The sequence below is a fragment of the Phocoena sinus genome, chromosome 9 (assembly GCF_008692025.1).
Source record: "Phocoena sinus isolate mPhoSin1 chromosome 9, mPhoSin1.pri, whole genome shotgun sequence".
Classification (NCBI taxonomy): domain Eukaryota; kingdom Metazoa; phylum Chordata; class Mammalia; order Artiodactyla; family Phocoenidae; genus Phocoena; species Phocoena sinus.
In genome coordinates, this window is record NC_045771.1 from 62,186,750 (window position 1) to 62,213,299 (window position 26,550).

A 26,550-nucleotide genomic window follows, 5' to 3' on the forward strand; every position below is an offset into this window, starting at 1 on the left:
ATAAACTTAGAGATATATTCATAATATAAAGACAAGAAGACTATACCTCAGTAGAGTTCTTGCCACATCAACAATACAAATACTAATAACACCCAACAGGAATTGACAAAAACAAAACAAACAAAAAATCCCCATAGAACAGAAAGAGTTATGACAACTTTTCACTGTAAAAATTGAAACTCCAAATAAAACTGGCCTAAACAATAAGGAAACCCACTGTATCACATAAGCAGAAGGACGTGATGGCTTTCCTCAGGATCATGAGACGGTACCCAACGATCACCGGGGACAGCATGCTTTCTTGTTCACATTCATCAGAGGAGAAATGCAGTCTCTGCTAGCAATACAATACAAATCCTGGGCTTCCCTAGTGGTGCAGTGGTTAAGAATCTGCCTGCCATTGCAGGGGACACGGGTTCGAGCCCTGGTCTGGGAAGATCCCACATGCCGTGGAGCAACTAAGCCTGTGCACCACAACTACTGAGCCTGTGCTCCAGAGCCTGCGAGCCACAACTACTGAAGCCCATGCGCCTAGAGCCCTGTGCTCCACAACAAGAGAAGCCACCGCAATGAGAAGCCCGTGCACCACAACGAAGAGTAGCCCCTGCTCACCACAGCTAGAGAAAGCCCGTGTGCAGCAACGAAGACCCAACGCAGCCAAAAATAAAATAAATAAAAATAAATAAATTTATCAAAAAAAAAAAACCAAGTTCTTCTCTTTAGCTTCCCTGAGTCACTTTAGGACCAAGCTGGGTCAATTCTGCTGTCAGAGGATGCCATGTTCTGATTTTGAACCATTCACCAGCAAGAGAGATTGGATTACCATGTTTGGTTTGTGTTAATCTAGAGCCATTCCTGGCACTAGGGTCAATTCCAGAAACCACACTGTTGTTGAGGAATCAAATACAAGGTCCACTAATATTGGCTACAATCATGGGGGGAAATGGTCAGCCTTAGGAGTGAGGCAGATGCAAGAAAACAAACATGGCAGTGAGGTATCATTGTTCAACTTGCAATTTTAAAGTTTGTTTGCATTAAAAAAATTATTCATTGAAAATGGATTATAAGTTGATGTAATCCTTCTGGAGAGCAATTTAGCAAAATACGAAAAAAACCTTGGAAACATTTATGACAAATTTTGGAAAGTATACATGTGTGTAGAAATGAGAAAGCACAAAAATGCTCTTGTGGTTGTTACTGGCTGGCAATTTTATGGGTGACTTTTATTTTCTTTTAAATGTTTTCCAAATATTCTTTAGCCTAATTTTGTTTATTTAAACACAAAGGACACGAAGGAACCTCTTATTTCAGAACGTGGACCACTTTCAGTCAGGAATATTCTCTGGAAACTTAAGCAGTAGGCAAAGTAGTTGCAGGGTTTCATTGCTCCCTTAAGGTAATGAAGAGAAAATAGCAAACGATGTGAATCAGAGATTCTGAGTTATGGAATTCTCTGCTTCTAAAGTTCTAGTTTGGCCCAATTGGTCTGTAATCCAGGGGAAAAAAAGAAACAAGGCATAAAACACTGCAGAAAGATATGTAGTTACAACAGAACATTTAGCATAAAGCTTGTTCTTCTAAAATTCAACCTCTAATTCAACTCCATAGGCTCTTGGCTATAGGTCTTGGTGAGTAAACAGTTGAAGCTACATGACCAGACTTAGCTTGATCTACTGTCACTTTTGTTGAGGAGAAAAGGTTGGACAGTTTTAAAAACTTGAGCATGGGAAAATATCTGAACTCACTTTTAAGTTCAGAGTCTGAACGTCCGGGATAAAGGAACGTGTGTTAGTGAACTGGGATTTCCAACAGATCTTTAACCGTGAGGATCAGTGACGATGTTCTTTCTCCAGATTTAATTTGATAATTTCCCCCATTCTTCTCAGGCCACTCTTGGTTCTCTTTCTGCCTTTATAGTCACCCTTCTGAGTAACCTTGGGCAAGTCATTTAACCTCTGCTGTAGCCTTTCTGAAAGAGCCTTCCATCGTGGATTTCCCTCTGTCTAAACATCTCTAAAGCTTCCTTGGAGTGAAAGATCAGGAAAATCTATGAATTTAGGATAGCCCTTAGGCTAATGAGGGAGTACTGCATTTTTACACAGTCCTTTGAAGGGCTTAAAAACAGATCTTTCACCTAGATAAGAAGGGAATATGCCAGCATCAGATTCTACCCCATCAGTCTCCCAGCAGTTAGAGCAAGCCAACAGCTCAGCCTGTGCCTAAATTGGCCATGAATAGACATGTAAGGACAGCAGAGAGGCAGGAAATGGGGTTAGGTTGATTTCCATCTATTAGCAGCAGCTTAAACTGGTATGCTGGGCAGCTCTGTCTCCCATTGGCTACAGCTGCTGAGAGCAGCAGGATGAGGGTTGACCTATATCTGTCGGGTGTAAATCAAACCCTGAATTTGTTTGTAGCAAACTTCAGTGTTCCAGAACGCCAAGTTTAACTTACGCCCAACCACATACAATATTTTTATCAGGAACTGTGATATTCTCCACCTGCGAGGAACTTACATCTGTGGGTTTCCCCCCTCCTAGATTTTTTTTTTTGCTTTCTTTCTCACTGCCTCTCCCTCCTGTCACCCTGTGACCATTTTTGTCCCCCTGCATCTGTGTTATCTTCTGGCTGGGAGGGGTTGTGATGGTCACAGCTGTGCTCCTTCTAGCAATCACGGTCACACCGGCCCTTCTCTGCCTGCCCCAGTTTCCATCTGACCAAGTTGTGCCCATCCCTTGCACTTGCAGTTGTTACCCAGGTTGGCACTGCCTCATGACCGCGTGTGCCCTTCTGGGCCAGTGCGAGTTTCAGAATGTGTCAGTTGCTAATACGACTGCAGCTGTAGACAGACAGAAATATGTTCAAAACGTGAGTTCTAAACTTCCTACACAGAAACTGTTTCTTAATAGTTTTTGAAGACCAAATAATCTTTTTTTTTTTTTTTAAGATAGCGTTTAAGTATTCGGACGTTTATTTTCATAGATTAGAGAATAAACTACTTGAACTTTCATGTAGGCAGCTAACCATCCAAATGTGGCAAAGCTCCTTTCCTTCGTCTTGGGTCTCAATCAGTACATGGATGTTGTTTTGTTTGCCTCAATCAGTATGTGTATGTATTTATTTACACTGACATCACAATGTGAAACTTAACCTACTCAGTTCTGCCATCACACTAAAGCATCAGTACACTTAGGCTTCTATTTATAATGCAGAAACTGCTCTCCATGACCTATTATCATTTCTTCACTGGGGCCCTGTAGTAACAGAAAAGAAGCCCAGATGATGGAAAATTATTCTAGCAACTCAGGTCCCCATGCACACAAGCCACATTGCAGTAATTTGAGATGGAAAAGACCTATTAGGTCATCCCACTGATTCTCTGAGGGCATGTGGTGGTTTTTTCCCTCTCCAATACGCTGATCTACGTTTTAGTGCCTTTTCCAATTGCAAATGGCACAAGTGACGGGGCCTCCATCCCTCCTGAGGGACAGTCTATAATAGATCTCTCCATTAGGGCATGAGACTTGCTCAGCCGCCTAAATTATCTTTGTTTGGACTTTCATTTTCATCACTACTCCTGCCATCCCCTTGGACCACACTAAATAATTTCTCCCCGTCCCCGCTATTTACACCCTTCAAGTCCTTGTGGCTGATGAGCCAGTCCCTGTTAGTTAGAGCCAGTGGTCATGCTGGGAGACTTGTCTCTTTCATCTTCCCTCTGAAGGCAGTCCCTTCAGGCTGATAAATCAGATTTGTTGCTCTTCGATGAACGCCCATCAGTTTCTCAATAATTTGCCTCATTTCTTTGTCACTCAGGCTGTTCAGGAAAATCCCCTTTGTTTGTCTCCGTTGTTGCAAAATAAGATGATGGTGGTAGAATCTCTGCTTACAGCAAACAGAGCACATCTCTTCAGCCACCAGGCATCTTCCTGCCCCTAGGACACTGGCGTCATCTAGTCCGTTATCTTTAACTCTCTTACTTGGGGTGTGGAGCTACTGTGTTAACAGGACTTAGGTGTGTTTGTAGAGACAGGAAGAGTTGATCTGTATTTCACCTGACCAGCTTTCCTTGTTGTATATTTAGTTAATGCCCATTAGCTGTTTAAATCATAATTTGCTGCCCATCTCAATTCCCCGTTGGAAAAGCTTCCTTGAACTTCCTCAAGAGAATGCTAACCTCCTTTCCATTAATACTCCCACGTTTCCTGATATTAAAGTGGACATCACTCACCATATCAGACATCTTTGCCAAAAGGGGAATTCTGTTGCTATGAGAGGGGCAGGATGGCCCCTTTACCTTGAATGAGCTGAATGTCACCGCAAACCAGGAAACTTGGGGAGTGGCTTTTGCAGTGCCAGCATCAATAGTGTTCAACCTGTCCCTTCTCTAACTCCCCAGGTAATGGCTCCCCTGAGTGCTAAAGCACCCCATTTAATGAGGTCTTTCATAATGTGCTCAATGCTCATATTTATGCAATAATAATAACCAACATAGTGCTTTACGAACTGTTTTCATCTAATTACATCATCCTACTTAACAGTCACAGCCACCCTGTGAGAAAGAACTATCTTCTTTATTTTACCGGGGAGGAAACTGAGGCTTAGGGATGTTCCATTGCCCAATTTCACAAAAATATTCAGTTAATTATCCTTTCCATTCCTTTTTTGTTCTCCTTCTGAAATCATTGGAAAAAATGCTCCGTGAACAATATGTGAAGAGACACTAACTGTATACAGGTTCCTAAAGTCACTGGGATGCTGGCCGTTGCATAATATTTTTCTGTACTCTTAGTTGGCAAAAACAGAGTGAATAGACATCATCCACAGTTCAGTATGAGTCCTATGGTTTATCAGTAGGATAACTCAGTTGTTATTCGATGACAGAAAGAGTATATTAAAATTTATAAGACATAGCTTGCTATCTCTTTCTAAACAATAATGTAATGTTATTAGGCATGAGCTAAAAGTGAGCTTATCTCCTCAAATACCAGTTCAGACCCTGAGGGTATCTGTTTTTCCTGCAAAGCTGATAAAATTATATACACCTAAGATAAAAGAAGAAAGAACTATATATGTCAATACATGTTAATAACATGATTTGAAGAAACAAAGGGCCTGAATAATACTGACTTTTTTGAGTAATTTAAAAAGCAGAAATATAATTTTCTACCAAATACATGGTCAAGGAAGCACAATATCCTAATATTGTGCTAACAGCTAAGCAAAGGATGATGTTTATTCCATCACTTATTTTCAAGTAATGCTTAGCAATATTTTTAATTTGGCACAAATGTGATTACAGTAGGAGAAAGACCTGTACTGAGGGTTTTTATGCTTTAAGGGATTGAGGCAACATCCAAATAAAAGTCTCATCAGAGCCAGCATTTTGAACAAAATCCAGATCAAGAAATGTATGCTGTTAAGTGAACTGCTCCTTGCTGTGTCCTGGCCAGAGAAAGCAAATTGCGTGTGTACACATAAACTATCAATGCAGAGAAACATGCAGAAGTCTCCATCTCTTATCAAGATGGAAGGCAGAATTCTTTTTTCTCCATCTCTATTAAGACAGAAGGCAGAATTATTCCTTCTGCATCAGCTTGAGAGCCCTCATTGTCTCATGTGTAACTAACTTTAAAGTGTACTTTGTGGCTGGACTTTGTGGCTGGCTGGTGCCTATAACTTTCTTGCAACAAATTTTTAAGCAAATGCAACCTTGAAGATGCACCCTTGAAGATTCCAGCTGTATTTCATCGTACCCAGGGTTTAATTGTAAAAAAGAAAACTCTTATTGCTTATTTTTAATTACTGCAAATTCAAACACATGTTTACTATGGTGAAGTTTAAAAATACAATGAGAAAAAAGAAACCGATAGTTTTTATTTAGAAGTAACCAATTTTGACACACCCTCCTACTGCCTTATCTACATAGCTATATATATGTATATATTCATCTTTTTTTAAACAATAAGTTGTTGGTTTTAATAGTCAATAATACTGACTTCTTTGTTCCTTTAACCTAAGATCTCTGAAGCCCTTATTCAAGAACTGATGCTGTTTTGAGCTGATCTAAAAAGGGTGAAAAAATGCTGTAATTAAAAGTTTTTAAAAACACATTTACTTTATATGACTCATGAGATTTGAATCTTTTAAAAGTAAAAGACACCTTCTACAGCCAAACCTTGGATAAATACCTAGAAAATACATTACACCTACTATCTACATTACACCTACCTACCTACTATTCTGCTATTAGTCTATATGAACCTTTTCCGTGGATTCCAGTGTACCAGGGATTGACAACACAATGCAAAGGGACTGACATTGACTAGACCCAGCTTTGGGAGCTTAGGGAAAGGGGCAGGAGTTTGATGCCAGACCTAAATCACGGGTGTCAACATTAGGCTCATTTTCTTTGCCCACCTACCTCCCCCTGACCATGCATGTCATCTCTGCTTCCAAGAACAGATTTTCTCAGGACTTTTTTTTTTCTTTTTTTAGGAATTTTCCAGCTTACTCTTAAGATAAATCTCAAATACTAAAACATCTATGAAGTCCCTAGATGGGAGTTTTGCTTTTTAAACTGTACTGAATATTGTATTTCATCAAATCTAAGACACTATCTATTGTTAAGTTGTATCATTATTTTAAAGCGATACTTTGTATCATTATTTTAAAGCGATATTAAGAAAAAAGATGCTGCCAACTAAACTATCATATACCATTAATTTCAAATTTGATCCAATTTCAGAGATATTAAAATGTGAAAAAGTATCTTACAAATGAACTTTGGCATTTATTTAAACCTACACATTGCATAAAGAATATTCAGTCACATACCATGAACAGAGTTTTAGCACCTACTACATATTAGGTTACGTACAGAGAAGTTAAAATTAGAATAGATATCTTTGACATTTAACTTGTTTATTTTTTTGGATTGAAATCAAAGCAAAATGTTCATATTTTAACATTTATGTTTCTATAGAGAATACTCATTTTCTAGACCGAACTTTATGGTGTCAGAGTGGAAGCAGAGGCCATCCATGTGGTCTTGAGTCTCTTTATCTCTTTGTAATGTATCCTCAGAGACAACAGAATTTTAAGTTAGACCCCTTTTTACTTCAAGAAGCATGTCTGGGTTCTTTAATCTTCAAGATTTCAGTTAGTCACTTAGTTTTTTAAAATTCATCAGGCTTGGAAAATGCAGATTTATTCCCATCTGTGTTTATCATATCTTCTGCTTGGCCAGTTTAATCACCAGATTTTATAGTTAAAGACAGTGAAACTTAGGCCACTTAACTGATTTGTCCCTCAGCATTCAGGTGGGTTCTTTCTTGTCTAAGGAAGTCTGTCCAACACAAAGTACAGTCTCGTTCAAGGCTCTTTTAATCTTACAGATCCAAATATGTTCTTTCAGTTGCCTAAGATATCTATTCTCTTCTACACCTTCTAAAATCAAAGTCCATATTTCCATCTTCTTTTAAATTGTTCTGCCCCATATTGGCAGCTGTTTTCTAGTATCCAAATCTAGAACAATGTAGTTTTCCCTTGCAGAGAGAAAGAAGCAGTCCCTATTTATGCACAAAAGTAATTTGCTACCTGGAATATAAATGTAGAGCCACTAGCCAGTCAAATATGAATTCGTTCTGAGTGGGAGACAGTGAGGGAACTGTCTTATAAGTTTGTATCAGTGCCCAGCCTCTCCTCTTTGAGTTTTACCTTGTCTGCTCCTTTTCTTGCTTTAAAATGATTATCTTTCAAGCACAAGAGAGAAATAGAAATATTAAAAATATTTAAAACATGAAATTTTGATGAAGTTTAAAAAAAAAAGCATATTCAAGGAAATATAGAAACCTGTGATCTTTGGTGGAATTAGTTTACCTAGCTGTGTACTGAAAGGTAATGGTTTTTTGAGCCCTCTCTCTCACTATCCTGCCCCCTGGGGCCACAGATTAAACCTGTTAGCTAGAAAACAAGCTGGTTGAGGCTGAGCAAAGATTTCTGTATATCACCCAGGGCAAACTTTTTTCTGAAAAGGTGGAAAAAGCCTCAATAGCTATGAGGAAGGTGGATTCCAGAAGGCATTAATTAGCAATGGTCCTAAAGGGAATCCTGCAAGGGGATTCGGAGAAGATGGTCAGAGAATGAGGGCTGAGATAGGAAGGGGCAGGATTGATACGTGAGTCATAATCCTTAATTGCGTTTTGGAAATGGCTGCATTTGGCAAAAGACATCCTTATTCTTCAACGAACAGAAACATTTGCCTCCAAGTCATCTGAATTTTTTGCTCCCCTAAATAAATACTTCTGGATTCAATCAGAGAGGGAGACAAACAAATTTAGTTGTTTAAAATCCCACTCATATTTCTGAGCCGTTTTCTTATCAATTATAATTGTAGTATCTTTCACTTAGTAAGTAACTGAGGTTCTAATTCTTGGTCTTGAAATGTGATACCAGACCCAAGTCATATTCTTTGAAATCACTGGGTTAATGGGTCTTCATCTAGAAATGTGACTCCTACTAAAATGATTTCCCTTAAAAACTGTGGGACATTTAACCATTCCAATTTTATCTAACACAGATGATTAAAACACATTTAAGCAAGTGTGTGTGTGTCTGCTACAGACTGAATGTTTGCGTCTTGGCAAAATTCACATGTTGAAATCCTAACCCCCAATGTGGTAGTATTAGGGGGTAGGACCTTTGGGAGGTGATTAGGTCATGAGGGTGAAGCTCTCAATAATGGCCCTAGTGCCCTTATAAAAGGCACCCCAGGGAGATTTCTGGGCCCTTTCACACTGCAAGGAAACAGTGAGAAGACGGCGCTCTACAAACCAGGAAGCAGGGCCTCACCAAGACACCAAATCTGCAGGCACCTTGATCTTGGACTTCCCTGCCTCCAGAACTGGGAGAAATAAATGCTTGTTTTTTTAAGCCACCCAGTCTATGGTATTTTTGTTACAGCAGCCTGAACTAAGATAGTTTCCAAATGGATGATGATATTTTCAAAAAAGAATTTTAGATGACTTTTTGTTTGTATTATATAATAAAGGATGTTTCTAAATTCAAAGCTGTTTTTAATTACAAATAGAAATTGTAAGTGCAGATTCAAATAACAGTGTAGTTATAAAGTGCTAATATTTTCTTTATATTTCAGTCATTTTTGGTAATATAAACATAAGTGGAATGATTAAGGAAAAATGAAATTATCTCATGGCTTCATTTCCTGTTTTCATTACTCATTAAAACTTTGTTAAGTGTGGTGAATGAAATGTACTACTCAATTACAATGTGCCAGAGGTTCCTTTGGACACAACCTACATTAATTTTAAGGTTATTTTTATTCTTATTTTTTTTGCGGTACGCGGGCCTCTCACTGTTGTGGCCTCTCCCGTTGTGAAGCACAGGCTCCGGGCGCGCAGGCTCAGCGGCCATGGCTCAAGGGCCTAGCTGCTCTGCGGCATGTGGGATATTCCCGGACCGGGGCACGAACCCGTATCCCCTGCATCGGCAGGCGGACTCTCAACCACTGCACCACCAGGGAAGCCCTGTGAGGTTATTTTTAAATGAAGTACATGTGCCAGCTGACAGATATGAACTTCTTAGATCAACACCCATCTTCCTCTGTAGAATTCTTCTGTTCTTCAGCTTCTCAGTAGAACACAATAACCAAGATAGCCAGCATTTATTGAGTGCTTACTATGTGCCAGGCACTGTGCTAGAAGCTTTAAAAGTATTATTTTACTGAACTCTTTTGAGAACTCTGTGAGCTAGGTGTGATTATTATCTCCATTTTGCACACACAGTACCATATGCTTAGCTGTGTGTTTTCTGTGTGCCTTCTGAGTAGAGAATTTTAGGCAGGGAACTAAACTCTGGTAGTCCTATATAATAATTTTAGCATAATAAGAAATTAATTGCAGGGCCAATTTTATTTTCAGTAATGGGTACACAGTTTGCTGCAACCAATGGGCTTGATGCTATTTAATAAATTTCCCTTATCCTATATATAATTGCATTAATATATTGTTATTTTATTTCTAAGTTTTAAAACGATTGCAGAAAATTGTGTTTGCGGGTGTGCACAGACACATGTGTGGTGTGTAAAGCATTCTTTCTAGTAATATGTGTAAGACCTATTTTTTTCTACATTTAGAAAAATGTAGAGAAGCCCAGATATGAAAATAAAAGCCATTGGTTATGCCAGTGCCCACAGGAACCACTGTTAATATTTTGGTATATATTCTCCCAGTTGCTTTTATCCATGCATATGTAAAGATATATTTAAATTCAATTGGAAACATACTTTATAGCTTGGTTTGGTTTTTCTGACTTTTAAAAATTCTTTTGATAATAGTATATCAAAACATTTTCTTATAATCATTAAAATTTCCTCTACATAATTCTAACATAGAATTCCATTGTATGGTTATACTCTAATTATTGGAGCAATTCCTTATTGTTGGACATGTAAGTAGGTGGAAAAACTTTAAATATAAATTCCTAAAGTCTTACTCATGTTATAGGTTTTAGATCTTTAATGATTAAAAAACTATAATAATGTGCTCAATAAAAGCCTCGGACTAAATCTCTATTGATCTGAATTTTAATCTAAAATTACAGAGCTAAAGGCAACCTCAGAGGAATTTAGTCCATTTTCCTATTTCTAGATAGGAATATATCACTGTCCCAGATATATCTTTCTAGAAACTATCTTGAATTTAATGAAGGAAGAAGATCCATAACCTTACCCACTGTAGTACTACACAGACTTGGTGTCAGGAGTACAAGCTTTGAAGGTACATAGACCCTAGGACCAATTACCAGATAAAGGCCTCTGATCTTTGAGTTTATTACTCTTTCTTATTCTCAGTTTCTATGAGGATTCCACTGCAGGGTTTCTGGAAGATTCCATGAGATGATGTACATAGAGTGCCCTGCACAGTGTAGATGCTGAACATATGCTAGTTCTTTTTACTTACCCTGTTTTTCTCAAATCTGTAAGATTTCCTTGCATTCTTTCTACAATTAAAAAAAGAAAATGCACATTCCATATTTATGGCACTAAATAAACGTGAAGATCACTATTAAGTCCTCTGAACTAGTTTGACTTTTTCTAGAGTCTACTTTCATAATTCTTTAAACATTCAGACCCTCCTAAATTGTGGGACATCAAGTTATACAGGATATATTACCATTGGTCTCGCCAGTGATACAGATGGTGAGAAATTCCACCATACTTTATATATTATCTCACTGCCACTATAGCAAGAACTTGCTGAATTCTTTAGAGATTATGATGTTATTAACTCAGGTTCCATTTATAGGCCAGCATGACAAGGACAACTGCTTTCCTGTGTTGTATTTATTTCTTGATACTGATTCTTCCTCTTGCTTAGAAGCAGTTCCTTCATTGTTTCAAGTTAGTTTCACTAATTTGGATCTGTTTTCCAATGTCAGACTATTTGCTTTTAATCATATGGTCTTGTCATCTGCATGTGTACTTTATTCTTAAGTTACTGATTACATTTAGAGGCAAATGAGTGAATACGCACCCTCACAGATCAACAAGAAACCATTACACATCTGTGCAGTAGTGACATAGAAATAAAGGCTACCTCTTTTGTAAGCAGTTTTCTTTTAATGTGAGTCCAGTAGCACTGAAACTTTCTTCAGCCTTACATATTTGAGTAGATTTTAGTATGTCATCTGTGTGGATTATGAGTTTGTAGGCTTTGGCTCTGAAAGCTGTAATTACCAATGTTTGAAAGACATCTGTGAGGGTGAGGATATGGAGAAGATAAGCCAAAAGCAAGATATATAATTACCACACCCTGTCTTCCTATTGGGAACTCTGGATGTTTAAAGCAACTAGGACATTTTAGACAGGTCCTTCTCCTATCAGAGTGCAACATCAGGTTGCTCTGAATATAAGTAATCAATCTCTCAGGCAGGAAGTGTCCTCTCTCACATACACTATCAGCTCATAGGTCCTTCAAAGACCAGGGTGGAAAAGATCCATACTTCTCTATTACTGAGTGAACATATCCCTGACTCTCCTGCTATAAAGGCAATTTTTATAGAGAGGGAAAAACAATGGGCCTGGAGTCAGGAGAGCTGATTCCCAGCTCTGAATCTTTCATGTGCTGTGACCCTGGCCAAGGCTTCAAGCCTCAATTTTCCCATCTGTAAAATGGAAATAGTATAACTACTTCACAGAATTATTACAAGCCAAAAGGTCATATTTATGAAAGTGCTTTAAAAATACTATGGAATTTCTATACAATTCAGGTTATAGAAGATAAAAAATCATGTAGACTCACACCATTTCTTTGGAATGTTGAATATTTGTTTCTGTTTTCATCTATGGTTAGATACAGAACATATATGCTTTCAATATTTATGAATGCATTGAATGCATACCTCCGCTATGAGTAGCTATGACTTGGAAATATTGAGAGAAATGACAAGATTCCTTGTTATTGATAATTAACAAAGGAACCATTTCTTTCAAAGGTAAGGGTAGGTTAAACCTGACTCACAGTACTTTGCTCTGCCTGATTTTCTTAGATTTTCTTTAAGGAAAACTGCTTAAAAGTTTTCTAAGAATAAGTGAGGCAAGATTGGCCCTTGAGTAAGGAGAGTGGGCAGCTAAAGCCTAAAGCTTCTTTCTCAATAACAAGTTTAAGTGCCTTGTTTATTTTCATGTGATTAAATGACACTTGTATAAATACCTTACTGAGTAATGGTGCTGTGGCAAAACTGAAGTTTATTTAAGACACTGCTCCACCCAAGGTGAGCAATTAAAGCAGGTATGTAAACTAAGTCATCTTTGGCTTCTCTACTCAACCCGATGAGTAAGTAGTACTAGAAAGGAAAAATGGTGTGGGGTATATGGCACGGCTGGAGGTCGGAAGAAATAGGAAGGCAGAAGAAGCCTCCCTGAAAGAATGAAGGAAGTGTGAAGGGTGTTAGGGAAACTGTAACAATTGAAAATTGGTTCTGCCTATTGATATCAGTCTATCAAGTTAATGCAAATTAAGGTGGCATGAGATTTCTTTAAAAAAAGAAAAAAAGCCTTTTCTCCATAGTGTAATAATAATCGCCTTATTTTAAATGTAGCCAAGAAGGGCTGTGTTTGCTCATGTGATCGGGTTTCCATACTTCCCACACCTGGGGAAGTATCAGCTAATATTGATTTAGCACTAATTTATACCTGATGGTCATGACCAACTAGAATAGAGGAAAACTGGTACAAATTAGTGAGGCCCTGTGGTCCCAGTAAGTGGTCTGGGGCCCAACTGTTGTATATCAGTACAAATAACTCTTTCTGGGAGGGAATGGAAAAAATAGTTTAAATGGATCTGAATCTGCTCTCAGCAGCTCTAGCGCTATTGGGCTAAAGATCTCCTTTAAGAATGTTAGGAATGGGTAAGATCAAGTTACATTCTTAGATTTTTATTATGTTTAGCTTATTAATTTGGGAGGTAAGCAAACTAGAAGCAGAACAGGCTTTAAAACATCTGACTTGTTATTATATTATGAATAATAACTTTGCTGGGCCATTCCATTTACCTTTTCCTTAATGAAGTTCTCTATAAAGAAATATCCATAAACTAGTCTTACATTTTAAATATTGCTGCAGATTATTTGGAACCACAGAATTAGATACCAATCCACTGAAAACTGTTTTCTTTGGGTAATTTCCACGAATTGACGTCAGTTATCAACATCTCTTTGTATTTGGCTAAACACTGAGAAATATTTGGGGTCTGCAATTAAATTTAGTGAACTTTTATTCATTTCTAATGCACTGTTTCCCAAATGTGCCAAATCATAAACATCACTTGGGGAGCTTGTTAAAAATTATACAATCCTACCCCTCCTGCTCCCAGACCTGCTGAATTAGACTCTCTAGGGAATGAGGCTGAAATCTGTATTTTTAGAAGGGCCCCAGGAATGCCTGATGAGATATATGTTTGGAAAACAATTCTATGTCCTTGTTGTACTCCTCATGATGTCAGAGCTCTTCAAACCCCAATATTCCCTTCTGACTACCCCTCTCCTCAGTGATTGCAGGCTTTTTTTCTGTTCCACACCACCTAAGAAATAAGGCACATTCCCACCAACCACTGTGGCCCTCAGCAGCAGTGAGTCTCTGCGGCAGTTGCAGTGGAGAGCAGCTACCATCTTGGGTAGGGAGGTAATGGAGTAAAGGGATGGAGGTGTGGTCTGGAAAAGTCTTTCCAGAGATTCCCCTTGACAACCAGTTGTAGATGACATTGCTACCTCTTCAAATGGCCGTGCTCAACTTCCTTTGCTCTACATAAATTTTTTCTTTACCTTCACTCTCTTAATGTCCCTTCTTCCTGTAAATGGAGGGGGAAACATTGTGCCATTTTGTCAAACTTGTGCTCTTGATCAAATCCTCTACTGCCTCACGGAAACTAAGTCTATTAATCCTCCTCAGTCCAACTTCATTTCTTTCTCTTTTGGCTTCTATTGGCATATCAGTAGATGCTTCTTCCCTATTCTTTTCAACCTAAAGCAACATATACTTTCTTGGACTCTGATGAACTCCAAGATCCCATTTTACTTCATGCCTATGTTTACTATCAAGTTTTTCAAAAAGAGAATTCTACATTACTTGCATTCATCTTCTCACCCTTCTCATCAACCCAACTGTACCCTGGCTTCCACAGAGCCACATTTTATGGACACTATTGGTGTGAAGATTTCCAGTGATGAGATCCAATGACTCTGCTTAGCCCTTAAACTTCTTCCCCATCTAACAGCTTTTGACATTGCTAATCACCCCATCCTTTTAAAAACTTTATCAATTAGTGATCATTTAACTATTAGAAACCTATTCAAATGATTGAAACAGCAAGGGGGAGGGTAATATAAGACCAAAGAAACTCTGTCACAGAAAGTATAATAGGGCTGCACAAGGATTAGCATCAGGAACTAGGAAGCTATCAGTAACCAATAAAATTTTAACAAATAATTCTCAGGTACCTGCTATATTCCAGGCACTCCTAGGTGTTCAGTGACCAAGTAGTAGACAGAAGAGACAAGGTCCCTGCCTTGAGAGACTTTATAATCTAGTGGGGAAGGCTTACATAACCAGGTTATCAAATGTGTATTTACACCGTATAATGAGCACTACAGATGAAACAAACTGACCTAATGATACATTATTATAGGCTATTAGTGATAGGCAAGGACTCAGAAAGGATACTCTGAAGACATGGCATTTAAACTGAGATCTGAAGAATGTGAGGGAGCCACTCAGGGCAACTGAGGGGTGGGGCTGTGGAAGGAGTGTTTTAGGCTGAGTATACACCTGTGTGCAGGCCCTGCAGTGGTGTTTCAGGGGAAGTGAAAGGAGGCCACTGTGGCTGGAACTTAAAGGGTGAGGGGGAGAATAGAGGGCGGTAAGGTTGGAGAAGGAGGCAGAAGCCAGAGCAGGCCAGGCCTCTTAAGTATTTAAAAGAATTTGGATCTCATTGCAAACTAATTGGAAGCCATTGAACTGATTTAAGCAGGAAACAACAAGGTCTAATGTATTTCCAGGTTTACCCTGACCGATGAGCAGAAAATAGATTAAAGGAGGCAAGAGTAGAAGGTAGAAGACCAGTTGGCAGCTATAGCAATAGCTCAGGTAAGAGATGATGGCAGTTTGGTTTAATGTAGTAGCAGAGGAGATGGAGAGAAGTGGATGGACTACACATCTATTCATGAGGAGCAAATAAGAGGACCAGCTGATAGGTTAGAGTTGAGGAGGGAAGGAGAGTGAAAAATCAAGAATATTGCCTGGGTTGTCTTGTTTACAATAACTGGGTGAATGGTGATACCATTTACTGAAGTGGGAAAAAGTAAAGATAGAATTTCTTTTTAATAGTGAGAGGAGGAAAGCAGGTTTATAGAAATTGAGAGTTTAGTTCTATTTCAGATACATTAATTTCAGAAATTCACGGAGACTTGACATGTCACACAGACAAATGAATATCTGAGTACAGATTTTGGAGGAAACGTCTAGGCTAAAGAGATTAATTTGGGAATTTGTTACCATTTTTAGTATTTAAAGCTATGGCAATGACTGAGATTACCAAGAAGGTGAGCTCACAGAGAAGAAAGCAGAGAATACAGCCCAGTTTTTAGAGGGCACTAGCGGAGGAAAAACCCCTGAAGGTCACTGAACAGCAGTGGTTAGAGAATTAGGAGACAGACCAGCCAATAGAAGAGATTTTGTTTTCAAGAAGTTGAGCCTGACCAACTGTGTTGAAAACTGCTAAAAGTTGGAGTAGGATGAGGTCCAAGGAACATCCATTGGGTGTCCAGCAATATGGAGGCTGTTGACAGCATTGATTAGCAGTTTTCATTGGCATTGTGGGGGTGGAAGTCAGATTCGAGTAGATTGAATAGGAAATCAGAGTTAACCTGCAGACATCTCTCTCAAGAAGGTTTGTTGTGAAGGGATCAGAGAATTAGTACTACAGATGGAAAGGGAGAGCATAAGAATCTTTGTTTTTTTCTAAATGTTAGGATGGAGCATGTTTATACATATTGGTGATAACCAAGAATTTGATGATGAACAACAGGAAGGGAATAACTGAAGAAATGAAACCCCTAAGAAGAGGGGAAGGAATTTAACTCATAAGTAGAGGAACGGCTTTTGATAGGAGAGGAAGAAAGAAAGGAGAGATGGGTCCAAATGCCAAAAGATTTGTAGATTTGATGGTAGGAATATACTGGAGTTGCATCAGGGGTAGGCAGGTGTGGGGATGGTTTTAGAAGATTGAAGAAAAGGGATAAGACAGAAAATAGTCGTCATGGGAAAATAAACATACTCTCAGTTTCTCTCTCTCTCTCAGGTCATCTGTTCTCATTTTGATTTTCTGCAAGTCACTTCATTTGTTTCTTTCAGAAGGCAGGTTTCCTCACTTTTCTGTTTCTGTGACAGAAGATGGCCATCCCATGCACAGGTTTCTGTGATCACCCAGTTCATGCCCTTAATAGAATAACATTGTATTTCTTAATTCCAAATTCCCGGGGGAGAAAACCTGATTGGTGCAGCTTTGGTCAGTTATCGAACTCAGGTCAAACCAACCATGGTCAGAAGAACAAGGTCAAATTGTACAAACAGCTGTCAGGCCCAAACCCTCCATGTGCTGGCAGAGGATTAGTTCTTAGAGAAGGGGACGTGAGCTCCCAGATACCCCACAGACATCCACCAAACATCCTCTGAGACACCAAATTCTTTAATTAAGAAGTGCTTCCCTTCTGTCTTCTTTCCTAGTTTTGTTTTCTTTGGATTGTTTATTTGCTTACTTTTCCTCTTCCACTAATGTATAATTTCTCAAAATTTTGTCCTTGATCCTCTTTTTCTCTATTTCTATACTTTTCTCCCTCACCAACTTCATTTGTGCCCATGGCTTCAACTATCATATGTACATGGATAACCCTCCAAACCATACCTATGCTCTTCTCAACTATCATTTAAAAACTGCTCTTAAAAACTCCAAACGAGTTTTTTTCTCTTTTTTCCCTTTGTATCAAAATGAGATGATGAGTGTTAACTCAACTAGTTACGGTAAACATTTCATAATATGGGCAAGTCAAGTCTTTATGCTGTACACCTTAAATTTATACAGTGCTATATGTCAATTATATCCCAATAAAACAAAGGAAAAAACTGTCTCCTCTTGAATATCCTCTGGTTCTCTAATTTATAGATGAGCTCATTATCCTCTCCCAAACCTACTCCTTCTCTTGGCTCCCTATTCCTGTTAAAGCCACCACTATCCTCTTAGGCATCCAAGCCTGAAGCTTCAGAGCTGTCTGATGTCCTACTTTCAAGGTCCATCAGCTAAGAAGGAGTATCACCTACATCTTTTCCTCCCCTCCATGTCCCCTATCATTCCCCTAACTCTCATTACCTAAACTCCCATGGACTATTCTCAAAGTCCAGTTTACAGTCTCCATCCAGGTTGTAAACGATTCTTGCATCAATATTCAAAAAGCCCAGCTCCATTCATATTCTCCCCACCCACTCAAGAATCTTCAACAGCTCCTCCCTGCATACTCGATAAATGGCAAGACTTGCCTGGCAACCTCCATGACATGTCATCAACAGACCAAGACTTATCTTCCATTAACCATCAGTCGAGGCAGACTGCTCGATCATCTAACACATCCTGTGTATCCCTAGTGACAAGATTTCCTCATACTCTTCTTTTCTGAAGCCTTTCCTCAGAAGTGACCTTTCCTTCCCATTGCTTCCATTTGCTTTATTTGCATCTCTCTTACGGAAGACCTGTGTTTAGACATGGTTTCTACCTTTATCTGTAGAAATTACCTTTTTACCTCTGAGAGACTACAATTTACCGAAGTGTGAAAACAAGGATCCCTTACAGAGTATACAAGAGTGTCGCACTTTGAAGGCATTTAATAAGTGACTTGATGAGGAGTTACTAAGGCCTGATGCTAGTATTATTGCTATTAAATCCTCATGTAGGCTTATTAAATATATTAATATGAACCTTTTCAATAAGATGCTTGGTAGGACACTGGAAACCTTTTCAAGAGGATGCTTGGTAGGACACTGTGCTATAAAAAGTTTAAAATAATTTTAATAACTTCTCTAGTCAAGCACTGCTGATGAGTTGATTACACCTTAACAGCAGTCACTCAACACACTTACGTGGTAAAAAGTAAAATTCAGTCACAGAGGAGGAAATTAATCGACACATTTTAATCACTCTAAACTCTCATTAAAAAAAAATAGTATTATGATAATCAAGCACTGTCTCTTCATAGGACCGCTACTGCTCTCATGTACTGTTGACACCATGTTTGGAACTAAAACAAATGAAATGTCGCAGCAAAGAGAGAATATTTGCAGTTTTCTGGTCCCCAAATCTTTATTTAGCCTCTGAATGTGTTGGCTTTGTACAATATAGTCTTTTAGTTAAATGATAAAACTCTACTTATGTATCAGCTTAGGGGATGTGCCCTTGGCATCATAGTTGGCAATAGGAATTGCTGTGGAGATGAAAGCTGAAAAATTAGTGGTCCTCATCACTATTTTCTATCCAGGTAGGAATAACTGCATACTTAATCTTTTGATATTTATCAGTTAAAAAACAAGATATCCCCTCTTTCTCTTGCTTCTTCTGAACTTCTTTTAAAAACAAAGCATAGGGCACAGTGGATATCTGGTGGCACAGTGGATAAGAATCTGCCTGTCAATGCAGGGGACACAGGTTCAATTCCTGGTCTGGGAAGATCCCACATGCTGTGGAGCAACTAAGCCCGTGCAACACAACTACTGAGCCTGTACTCTAGAGCCTGTGTTCCACAACTACTGAAGCCCACACGCCTAGAGCCTGTGCTCCTCAACAAGAGAAGCCACCACAAGGAGAAGCCCATGCACTGCAATGAGGAGTAGCCCCTGCTAGCCACAACTAGAGAAAGCCTGTGCACAGCAACGAAGACCCAGCACAGCCAAAAATAAATAAAATTAAATCTTTAAAAAAAAAAAAGCATAGGGAAAACTCCTTGACATTAGTCTTATCAAAGATTTTATGGTTATGACACCCAAAGCATCACAACAAAAGCAAAAATCAACAAGTGAAACTACATCAAACTAAAAAGGCTTCTGCACAGCAAAAGAAACAATCAACAAAAATGAAAAGACAACCTACAGAATGGGAGAAATATTTGCAAACAACATATTTGATAAGGGGTTCAGATCCAAAATATATAAGCAACTCATGCAATAGCAAGAAAAACCAAACAATTGAATTAAAAATGGGCAAAGGATCTGAGTTGACATTTTTTCCAAAGAAGATACTCAAATGGTTAACAGGTATAAGAAAAGGTGCTCAACATCACCAATCATCAGAGAAATACAAATTAAAACCGAAATGAGATACCTCCTCACACTTGTTAGAATGGCTATTATCAAAAAGTTAAGTAATAATAAGTACTGGTGAGGATATAGAGACATGGGAACCCTTGTGCACTGTTGATGGGATTGTAAACTGGTGCAGCCACTATGTAGAACATTATGGAGGTTCCTCAAAAACTTAAAAATAGAACTACCATATGATCCAGCAATCCCACTTCTGGGTATATATCTGAAGGAAATGAAATCAATATCTCAAAGAGATATGTGCATTCCCATGTTCATTGCAGCACTATTTACAACAGCCAAGATATAAAAAAACCCAAGTGTCCACTGATGGATGAATGGAAAAAAACTGTGGTGCATATATATATATATATATATATATATATATACACACACACAATGGAATATTATTCAGCCATAAAAAGAATGAAATCCTCCCATTTGTGACGACATGGATGAACCTTGAGAGCATTATGATATGTGAAGTAAGTCAGATGGAGAAAGACAAATACTATATGATCTCACTTTCATGTGGAATCTAAAAAAATCCAAACTCATATAAACAGAGAATAGGGGCAGGGGCTAGGGAGTGGAGGAAATGGGTGAGGGTGGTCAATGGTACAAACTTCAAGTTATAAGATGAATAAGTTCCAGGGATATAATGTACAGCATGGTGACTATAGTTAACAATACTATATTGTATATTTAAAAGTTACTAAGAGAATAGATTTTAAAAGTTCTCATCATAGAAAAAGGCTTATAACTATGTGAGGTGATGGATGTGTTAAGTAACCTTATCGTATTAATCATTTTGCACTAAATACCCATATCAAATCATTACATTACACACCTTAAACTTACACAATCTTTTATGTCAATTGTATCTCAATAAAGATGGGGGGGAAAGAAACAAAGTAAAATATTTATTATTTACATGAAATGTTCCTTTCTACTTAATTAAATATATATATATTTTTCAGTTTCCTTACACAGGCCTGTTGAGAATTGCTCCTAACAGAGAGATAGAACTAACTACATATCAGCAGATGTCACTCTCCTCAACTGTCCTTCTCTGTTTCAGTTGGTTATTTTTTTTTTCCTGCAAATTTCAACTGCCTCTTCTCCATTACCAATTTCAGTTTCCATTTTCAACATCTGATGAGCCTCCAAGAGCCACTAGGACTAGTATTTTTCACTTTGCCTGTATAAGGATCATAATACAAGATACGCTTTCCTTTTGAATGCTGGCCCCAGTGCGAATATCTGTATAGTTTACAAAAGCCACATGGAACATTTTTCTACTCTGTGGCTATATCTTTGCAACAGTGATATACGTTTTATTATCAATTTTTTTTTTTGTCTGATGAGGGGCACAGTTTAGTTCACAGGACAAGCACTGGTTAAAATTTGCTACTCTTTTCAACAACATTGAGCAAATATTGTCTACCAGGTACCAAGCACTATTGTGGAGATTCAGCAGTAATAAAACAGATTAAAAGTCTTGCCTTCATGGCTCTTACATTCTACATGGACAGAACAAAAAGTAATTACAATATACAGTAGGTGGGTGGTGATGGGTGCTCTGGGGAAAAAAAGTAAGAGAGTAGGGAACATCTAGGGGGTGCTTGCAATTTTAAAAAAGAGTTTCCAGAAAAGCTTTCATTGAGAAGGTGATGACATCTGAGTGAAGACCTGGAGGAAATGAGTGAGCAAGCCATGTGGGTAACTGGGGTAGGAACTGCTCAGGCAGAGGGAACACCTAGTGCAAAGGTGCACGTAGCCTGTCACAAGCAGTAAGGAGTTTTACTGTAAGCATCTGCCAGGGACAAAAATTCAGGCAAGGCTCTTTTTGTTGCTGCTATAAAGAATCCACCTACAAGAGAGTTTAATCAGCTTAAGATGAACATCAGTGCAGATCTGTTTAGTGTTCTCTCTCAGCCGTGACCTCATTTCTGATACTGACAGCCTGGACTGCCCCTTAGATGTGGTTGGGGCTTGGATGCATAGCCTGGCAAACCTGGATGAAACTAGAAGAGAGAGGTTTTGGTAGCTCTGTAGGCCCATTAGTTATCTCATTCTCTCTTCAGATGGGGCTACATATTAATCAGATATAGCCAATGACTCCAAGTTTTAATGTAACCTAAAGTATAGTCCATTACCATATATGAACCAAGAAGTAAGTGTAATAGTTCTACTTCAGATTAGCTGACGGTGGAATCTTGTTCCACAAACAGCCAAGACATGGGTTACTGAGAACAAAGGTACTTCCCATGCCACCAAATTGCGCTTTCAATGTTGTCTTCTTCTAGGTAGGTCAACATAGTAAAGAGGTCATTACCAACATTAGCATATATAGAATTTCCAGGGATTGTTACACTTATATTCAACAAATAGAGATAATCTGCACGGGGCCTAACCATCCCATAGCTAGCACAGTCGGGTAACAATGCTCTTCTCACCCAGCAATCCACACTTCCTTCTAAGGGGTTCCCAATTTACTGAGGAGTATGTTTTCCTAAAGCTTCTTTTCATACCCTTGGAGCCCACTCCCAAACTCACTAAGAATAAAATACTGTTAAGAACTCAACAAATGGACATTTGAAAGCCGATACTGGGTTTAGTTTATTTTAGCCCACCTTCGATTTGTTTGGAGACTGAATTCCTTACACATAAAGATAAGTATTTATTTCATGAGAACAGAGGTTTAAGAGGCAACCAAGATATATTTAGTAAAGAGAAGGTGATTGAACATCCAAATAGGTCATGGTGACTTACCAGCAACTGAACATAGTATTTTAAGATCATACTAGTTCTCTGTGTGCGTCATTTAGATTTGTTTTGGTTGTCTGATTTAAGTTGGCGTTGGCAGTTTTCAACAACACAGAAAGACTTTAACATATGGCTAGGTAGGTTGTTTTAGATCCAAATCAGGTATTGATCATTAGGACTGTGGCTTGGTATAAATTTAGAACTACTGTAATCTAAAGTGTTGGGGTCGTTACATACTTATATTTAGGAGTGGCCAGAGATAACATTTCTATTATGAAGCCATGCTGTAATCAAATCGACAACTTGGAAATTTACCAGCATTTTTAAAACCTTCACATATTTTAATCCGTCAATTTTTGTTCTTGATATTCTGAAAAAGTCATCAGAAAGAAATCATTTATCATTCTTTTTCCCCATGAAGGAAGGCACTTTCCTAATGAATGAGGAAATCGTTCACTTTAGATGGAAAAAATAATACAATAGGTCAATTATACTAAATTTAAAAGAGTAAAGTTTTTACTACATTTATATTTAATGTTATTCTGGAAAGCAAATACATGTGAACACAATGGGGATAATAGTAGTATCTACCTTGTGGATTATAGGATTCAAGGAATTAACACATAAAACATTCTTAGAACAGTGGCTGACACATGAAATGCTCAGTAAATGTTAGCTGTTATTCTACTATGTGATAAAGTGAGGAACTGTCACTAGTCTTCATGGGTGCAATTCTTGCATTTTACAGAAAAAGTGGGTTTCATCCACTTTTTACAGAACCTAGTATGCTTTCTGTTCTGAGGGTACAATGAAGCTGAGAGGGATGGCTCCTCTAAGTGAAACTGACCCCTGCATTTAGTGCCTGAAATCAGAGGAAGCCTGTCAGTGTGGGCAGACACCAAGAGTAGACCAATCTGATCTCCCACTTCTTTTTTATCTCATGGAAACGAATGGAGGGTATCTGATGTGGACCCTTCAATCAATTGTTCCTGCTTAACGTTTAAAACCTTGGCTTACTGTGGGGTAAACTTAGGTTCCTGACAGTCATCCAAAATCTTAGTTTCTCTTCAGTTCCACTGCAGAATAAAAACTAAATTTACCCCAGTGGATTGTTACATCAAGTCTGGTACGATTTCTCCCAAGAGGCCACCTGCTTCTGGGAAAAGACAACAGGGTGTGCCCTCCATTACACCTCCATTTAACTGATGGTGTAATGATGTACAATTCCTTGTTGACCCCTGCAATTCAGAGTTACTGTCTTGGAACATATGATTTGATTACCTCTTTTCACTCCATAGGATAACTGTAAAAGTATCCACCCAGTGTTCAATCCAACCCCCAGACATTGCTTCTGATGGCCTTAAATTTTTTTGATTAGTCTACTCGCCACAAAAACTCAGATTACTAAAATTAGTGGGGAAGGGATGGATTCTTCTAAAACATCCCACCACCAGAACAGGTGTACTTGCAAAGTAAAGTTTGCCTGACGCATCCTCTGTCTCAAGTTGTACAAACGGCCCTGGAGGGTGGAGCCCTCACAACCTGCTTCCCTGGGCGTGCGCGTCTGTGGGTGTCGGGGCACGCGCAGGACACACATGGACCCACTCTCCCAGGGCAGCCCAATCAAAGTCCCCCTCTCACCTCAAAGGCTGTCAACTCTCACGCCCCTCCTTGAGCGCACAGCCCCTTTCTCCCTCTTCGCTCCTTCATATCCCGCCTCCAAAGTAGGATGCCTACTCTCACTGGCAGGTGCTCCTCTCACTCCTACCCTGAAACCAATCACTCGCGTACTGGTGGAGAACGACGGAGCCAATGGGAATGCTCGTTGCGGCAGCTGCCGGCCCGGAGCGCCGGGAGGCGGTGCAGGGGGCGGGGTACGGGTTGAGGGGTTAGGTGCCTTATGGAGCGAGGAGCGGGCAGAAGAGGCGGCGGCGGCGGCGTTTGCTGTGGCGCGGCTCCGCGTTCATCCAGGCACCTCGAGGCCCTTTCCCCTTACCAGGTCCCCAGAAGCAGGGGTCCCGGCCCTTCCTGCAGCTACCGGGCTCTCCTGCGCGTGCAGCCCCGCGGATCTGCGTGATCCCGGCGGCTGCCCCTTTCCCCTGTCAGCGCGATGCCCGGGGCGGCGGCGGCGGCGGCTCCGGGCTCCTCGCGGCCCCGGCCGTGACCGCCACACCGAGCCCGGTCGGGCGGTTGGGGCCGTTGGACGTTTGTTTTCGCAGCCTTCCCCTCCCCCCTCGCTGAGGCGGCGGGGGTGCGCGTTGCGAAGGGGGAGCCGAGAGACTCCTCCCCCTCCACGATACCCCCGCCCCTCCCCCTTACACACTCGCACGCACTATCGCGCCGGCTCCCACACGCTCGCGCGCCTCCCGCTCCGCGCCTCGGTGTTGGCCGGCATCGTCCAGGGCCCGCGGAGCCACCATGTCCACTGCCTCCTCCTCTTCCAGTTCCTCTCAGACTCCTCATCCCCCGCCGCAGAGGATGCGGCGCAGCGCCGCGGGTTCCCCGCCCGCCACCCCCGCCGCCGGGAGCGGGAACGGTGCGGGCGGCGGCGGCGTGAGCTGCGCCCCGGTTGCGGGAGCCGGCCGGCTTCTGCAGCCCATTCGCGCCACGGTGCCCTACCAGCTCCTGCGGGGCAGCCAGCACAGTCCCACGCGCCCGCCCGCCGCCGCCGCCTCGCTGGGCAGCCTCCCGGGGCCCGGCGCGGCCCGCGGCCCCAGCCCGCCCAGCCCGACGCCGCCGCCGACCTCAGCCCCGACCGAGCAGGCGCCGCGGGCCAAGGGCCGCCCGAGACGGTCCCCAGAGAGCCACCGGAGGAGCAACTCACCTGAGCGACGGAGCCCCGGCTCGCCCGTGTGCAGAGGTAGCGAGCCCAACCTTTCTGTCCTCCCGGGCTGCGTCTCCCCGACGGTGCCCTCCGTGGAAACTTCAGCCTCTCCGGGCTTCTCTTTGCTAGTGCATTATCGAAGGTGTGAAAGTGGCTTTGGGAACCTCACCCCCCTGCGGTCGCTGCGGGGCTTGGATGAGCAAACTGCGGAGCAACTTTTATTTGACCCTCCTGCCGCCCCTCAGCTTTTATCTTCCATCACTCGCCTGTATCGAAAGGTTTTTCAGTTTAAGAGCTGATTAGCTCACTCATGTGTTTGCTGTTTGTAGTGGGGGAAGGAGGAGCTGGGCGAAACACTTAAAAAAACACGCACACAAACTCTCCGGCAGCAAATAAGGTGGTGGTTGTAATCTCTACAGCCTCTTTGTGCTTTCCTACAAAGTTCCTATAATGTGTCTGTGCCTACCGGGATAATTTTTTTTTCTTTTTTGGGGGTGGGGAGGTGGAGGCACCAGTTATGATGTAAGGATATCCTGTTGGGTGTGTAGAGGGGACAGTTTTGGATGTGCAATTGAAGTGTATAGTGTTTGGTTTGGCTTTTTTTGGGGGAGGCTCCCTCTTTTCTCTACTTTATATAGTCATATGCATCAGGGCGGTACTGCACTGGAAACAGTTTATGCCCAACTCAAGACTTTCATGGTAAATTTCTAAGGACCTATTTGTGGAGTGTGCTCACTTTTTTCCTTCTATTTTTAAGTACACTTAACAGTTCAGTTGAGCTGTTAAAGGATCTCAAGTTTCGTTTCTCTTAGGTGTCAAAGGTAATGGTGAACTGGTGGATGCTGTCGGCTTCCCTTAATGTTTTGTGTTTTGGGGTGGTTTGGTTTATGTTTAGGGACACGGTGAATGATCTAGTTTAGTTCTGGGGGAGAAAAGGAAGTTTAGCCAAAACAAGGATGTAAAACCCATAAGGGAGGGAGGAGTAGCTCATGTTATTAGATACCACGCTAGGGCTACAGATGCTGCTGCTGCATTGTGG

At 40.5% G+C, this 26,550-nt stretch overlaps 1 protein-coding gene across 2 annotated transcripts in view; it reads left to right on the top strand.

Moving 5' to 3' along the window:
* Positions 1 to 24,991: 24,991 nt before the first annotated feature.
* Positions 24,992 to 26,550, top strand: part of GLCCI1 (glucocorticoid induced 1) — a 122,992-nt gene continuing 121,433 nt past the window's right edge. For both annotated transcript variants that reach the window (XM_032643331.1, XM_032643332.1), the window contains exon 1: positions 24,992 to 25,547. In XM_032643331.1, the coding sequence (XP_032499222.1) occupies positions 25,106 to 25,547 (442 nt within the window). In that variant the 5' untranslated portion in view covers positions 24,992 to 25,105. The remainder of the gene's footprint in view (positions 25,548 to 26,550) is intronic.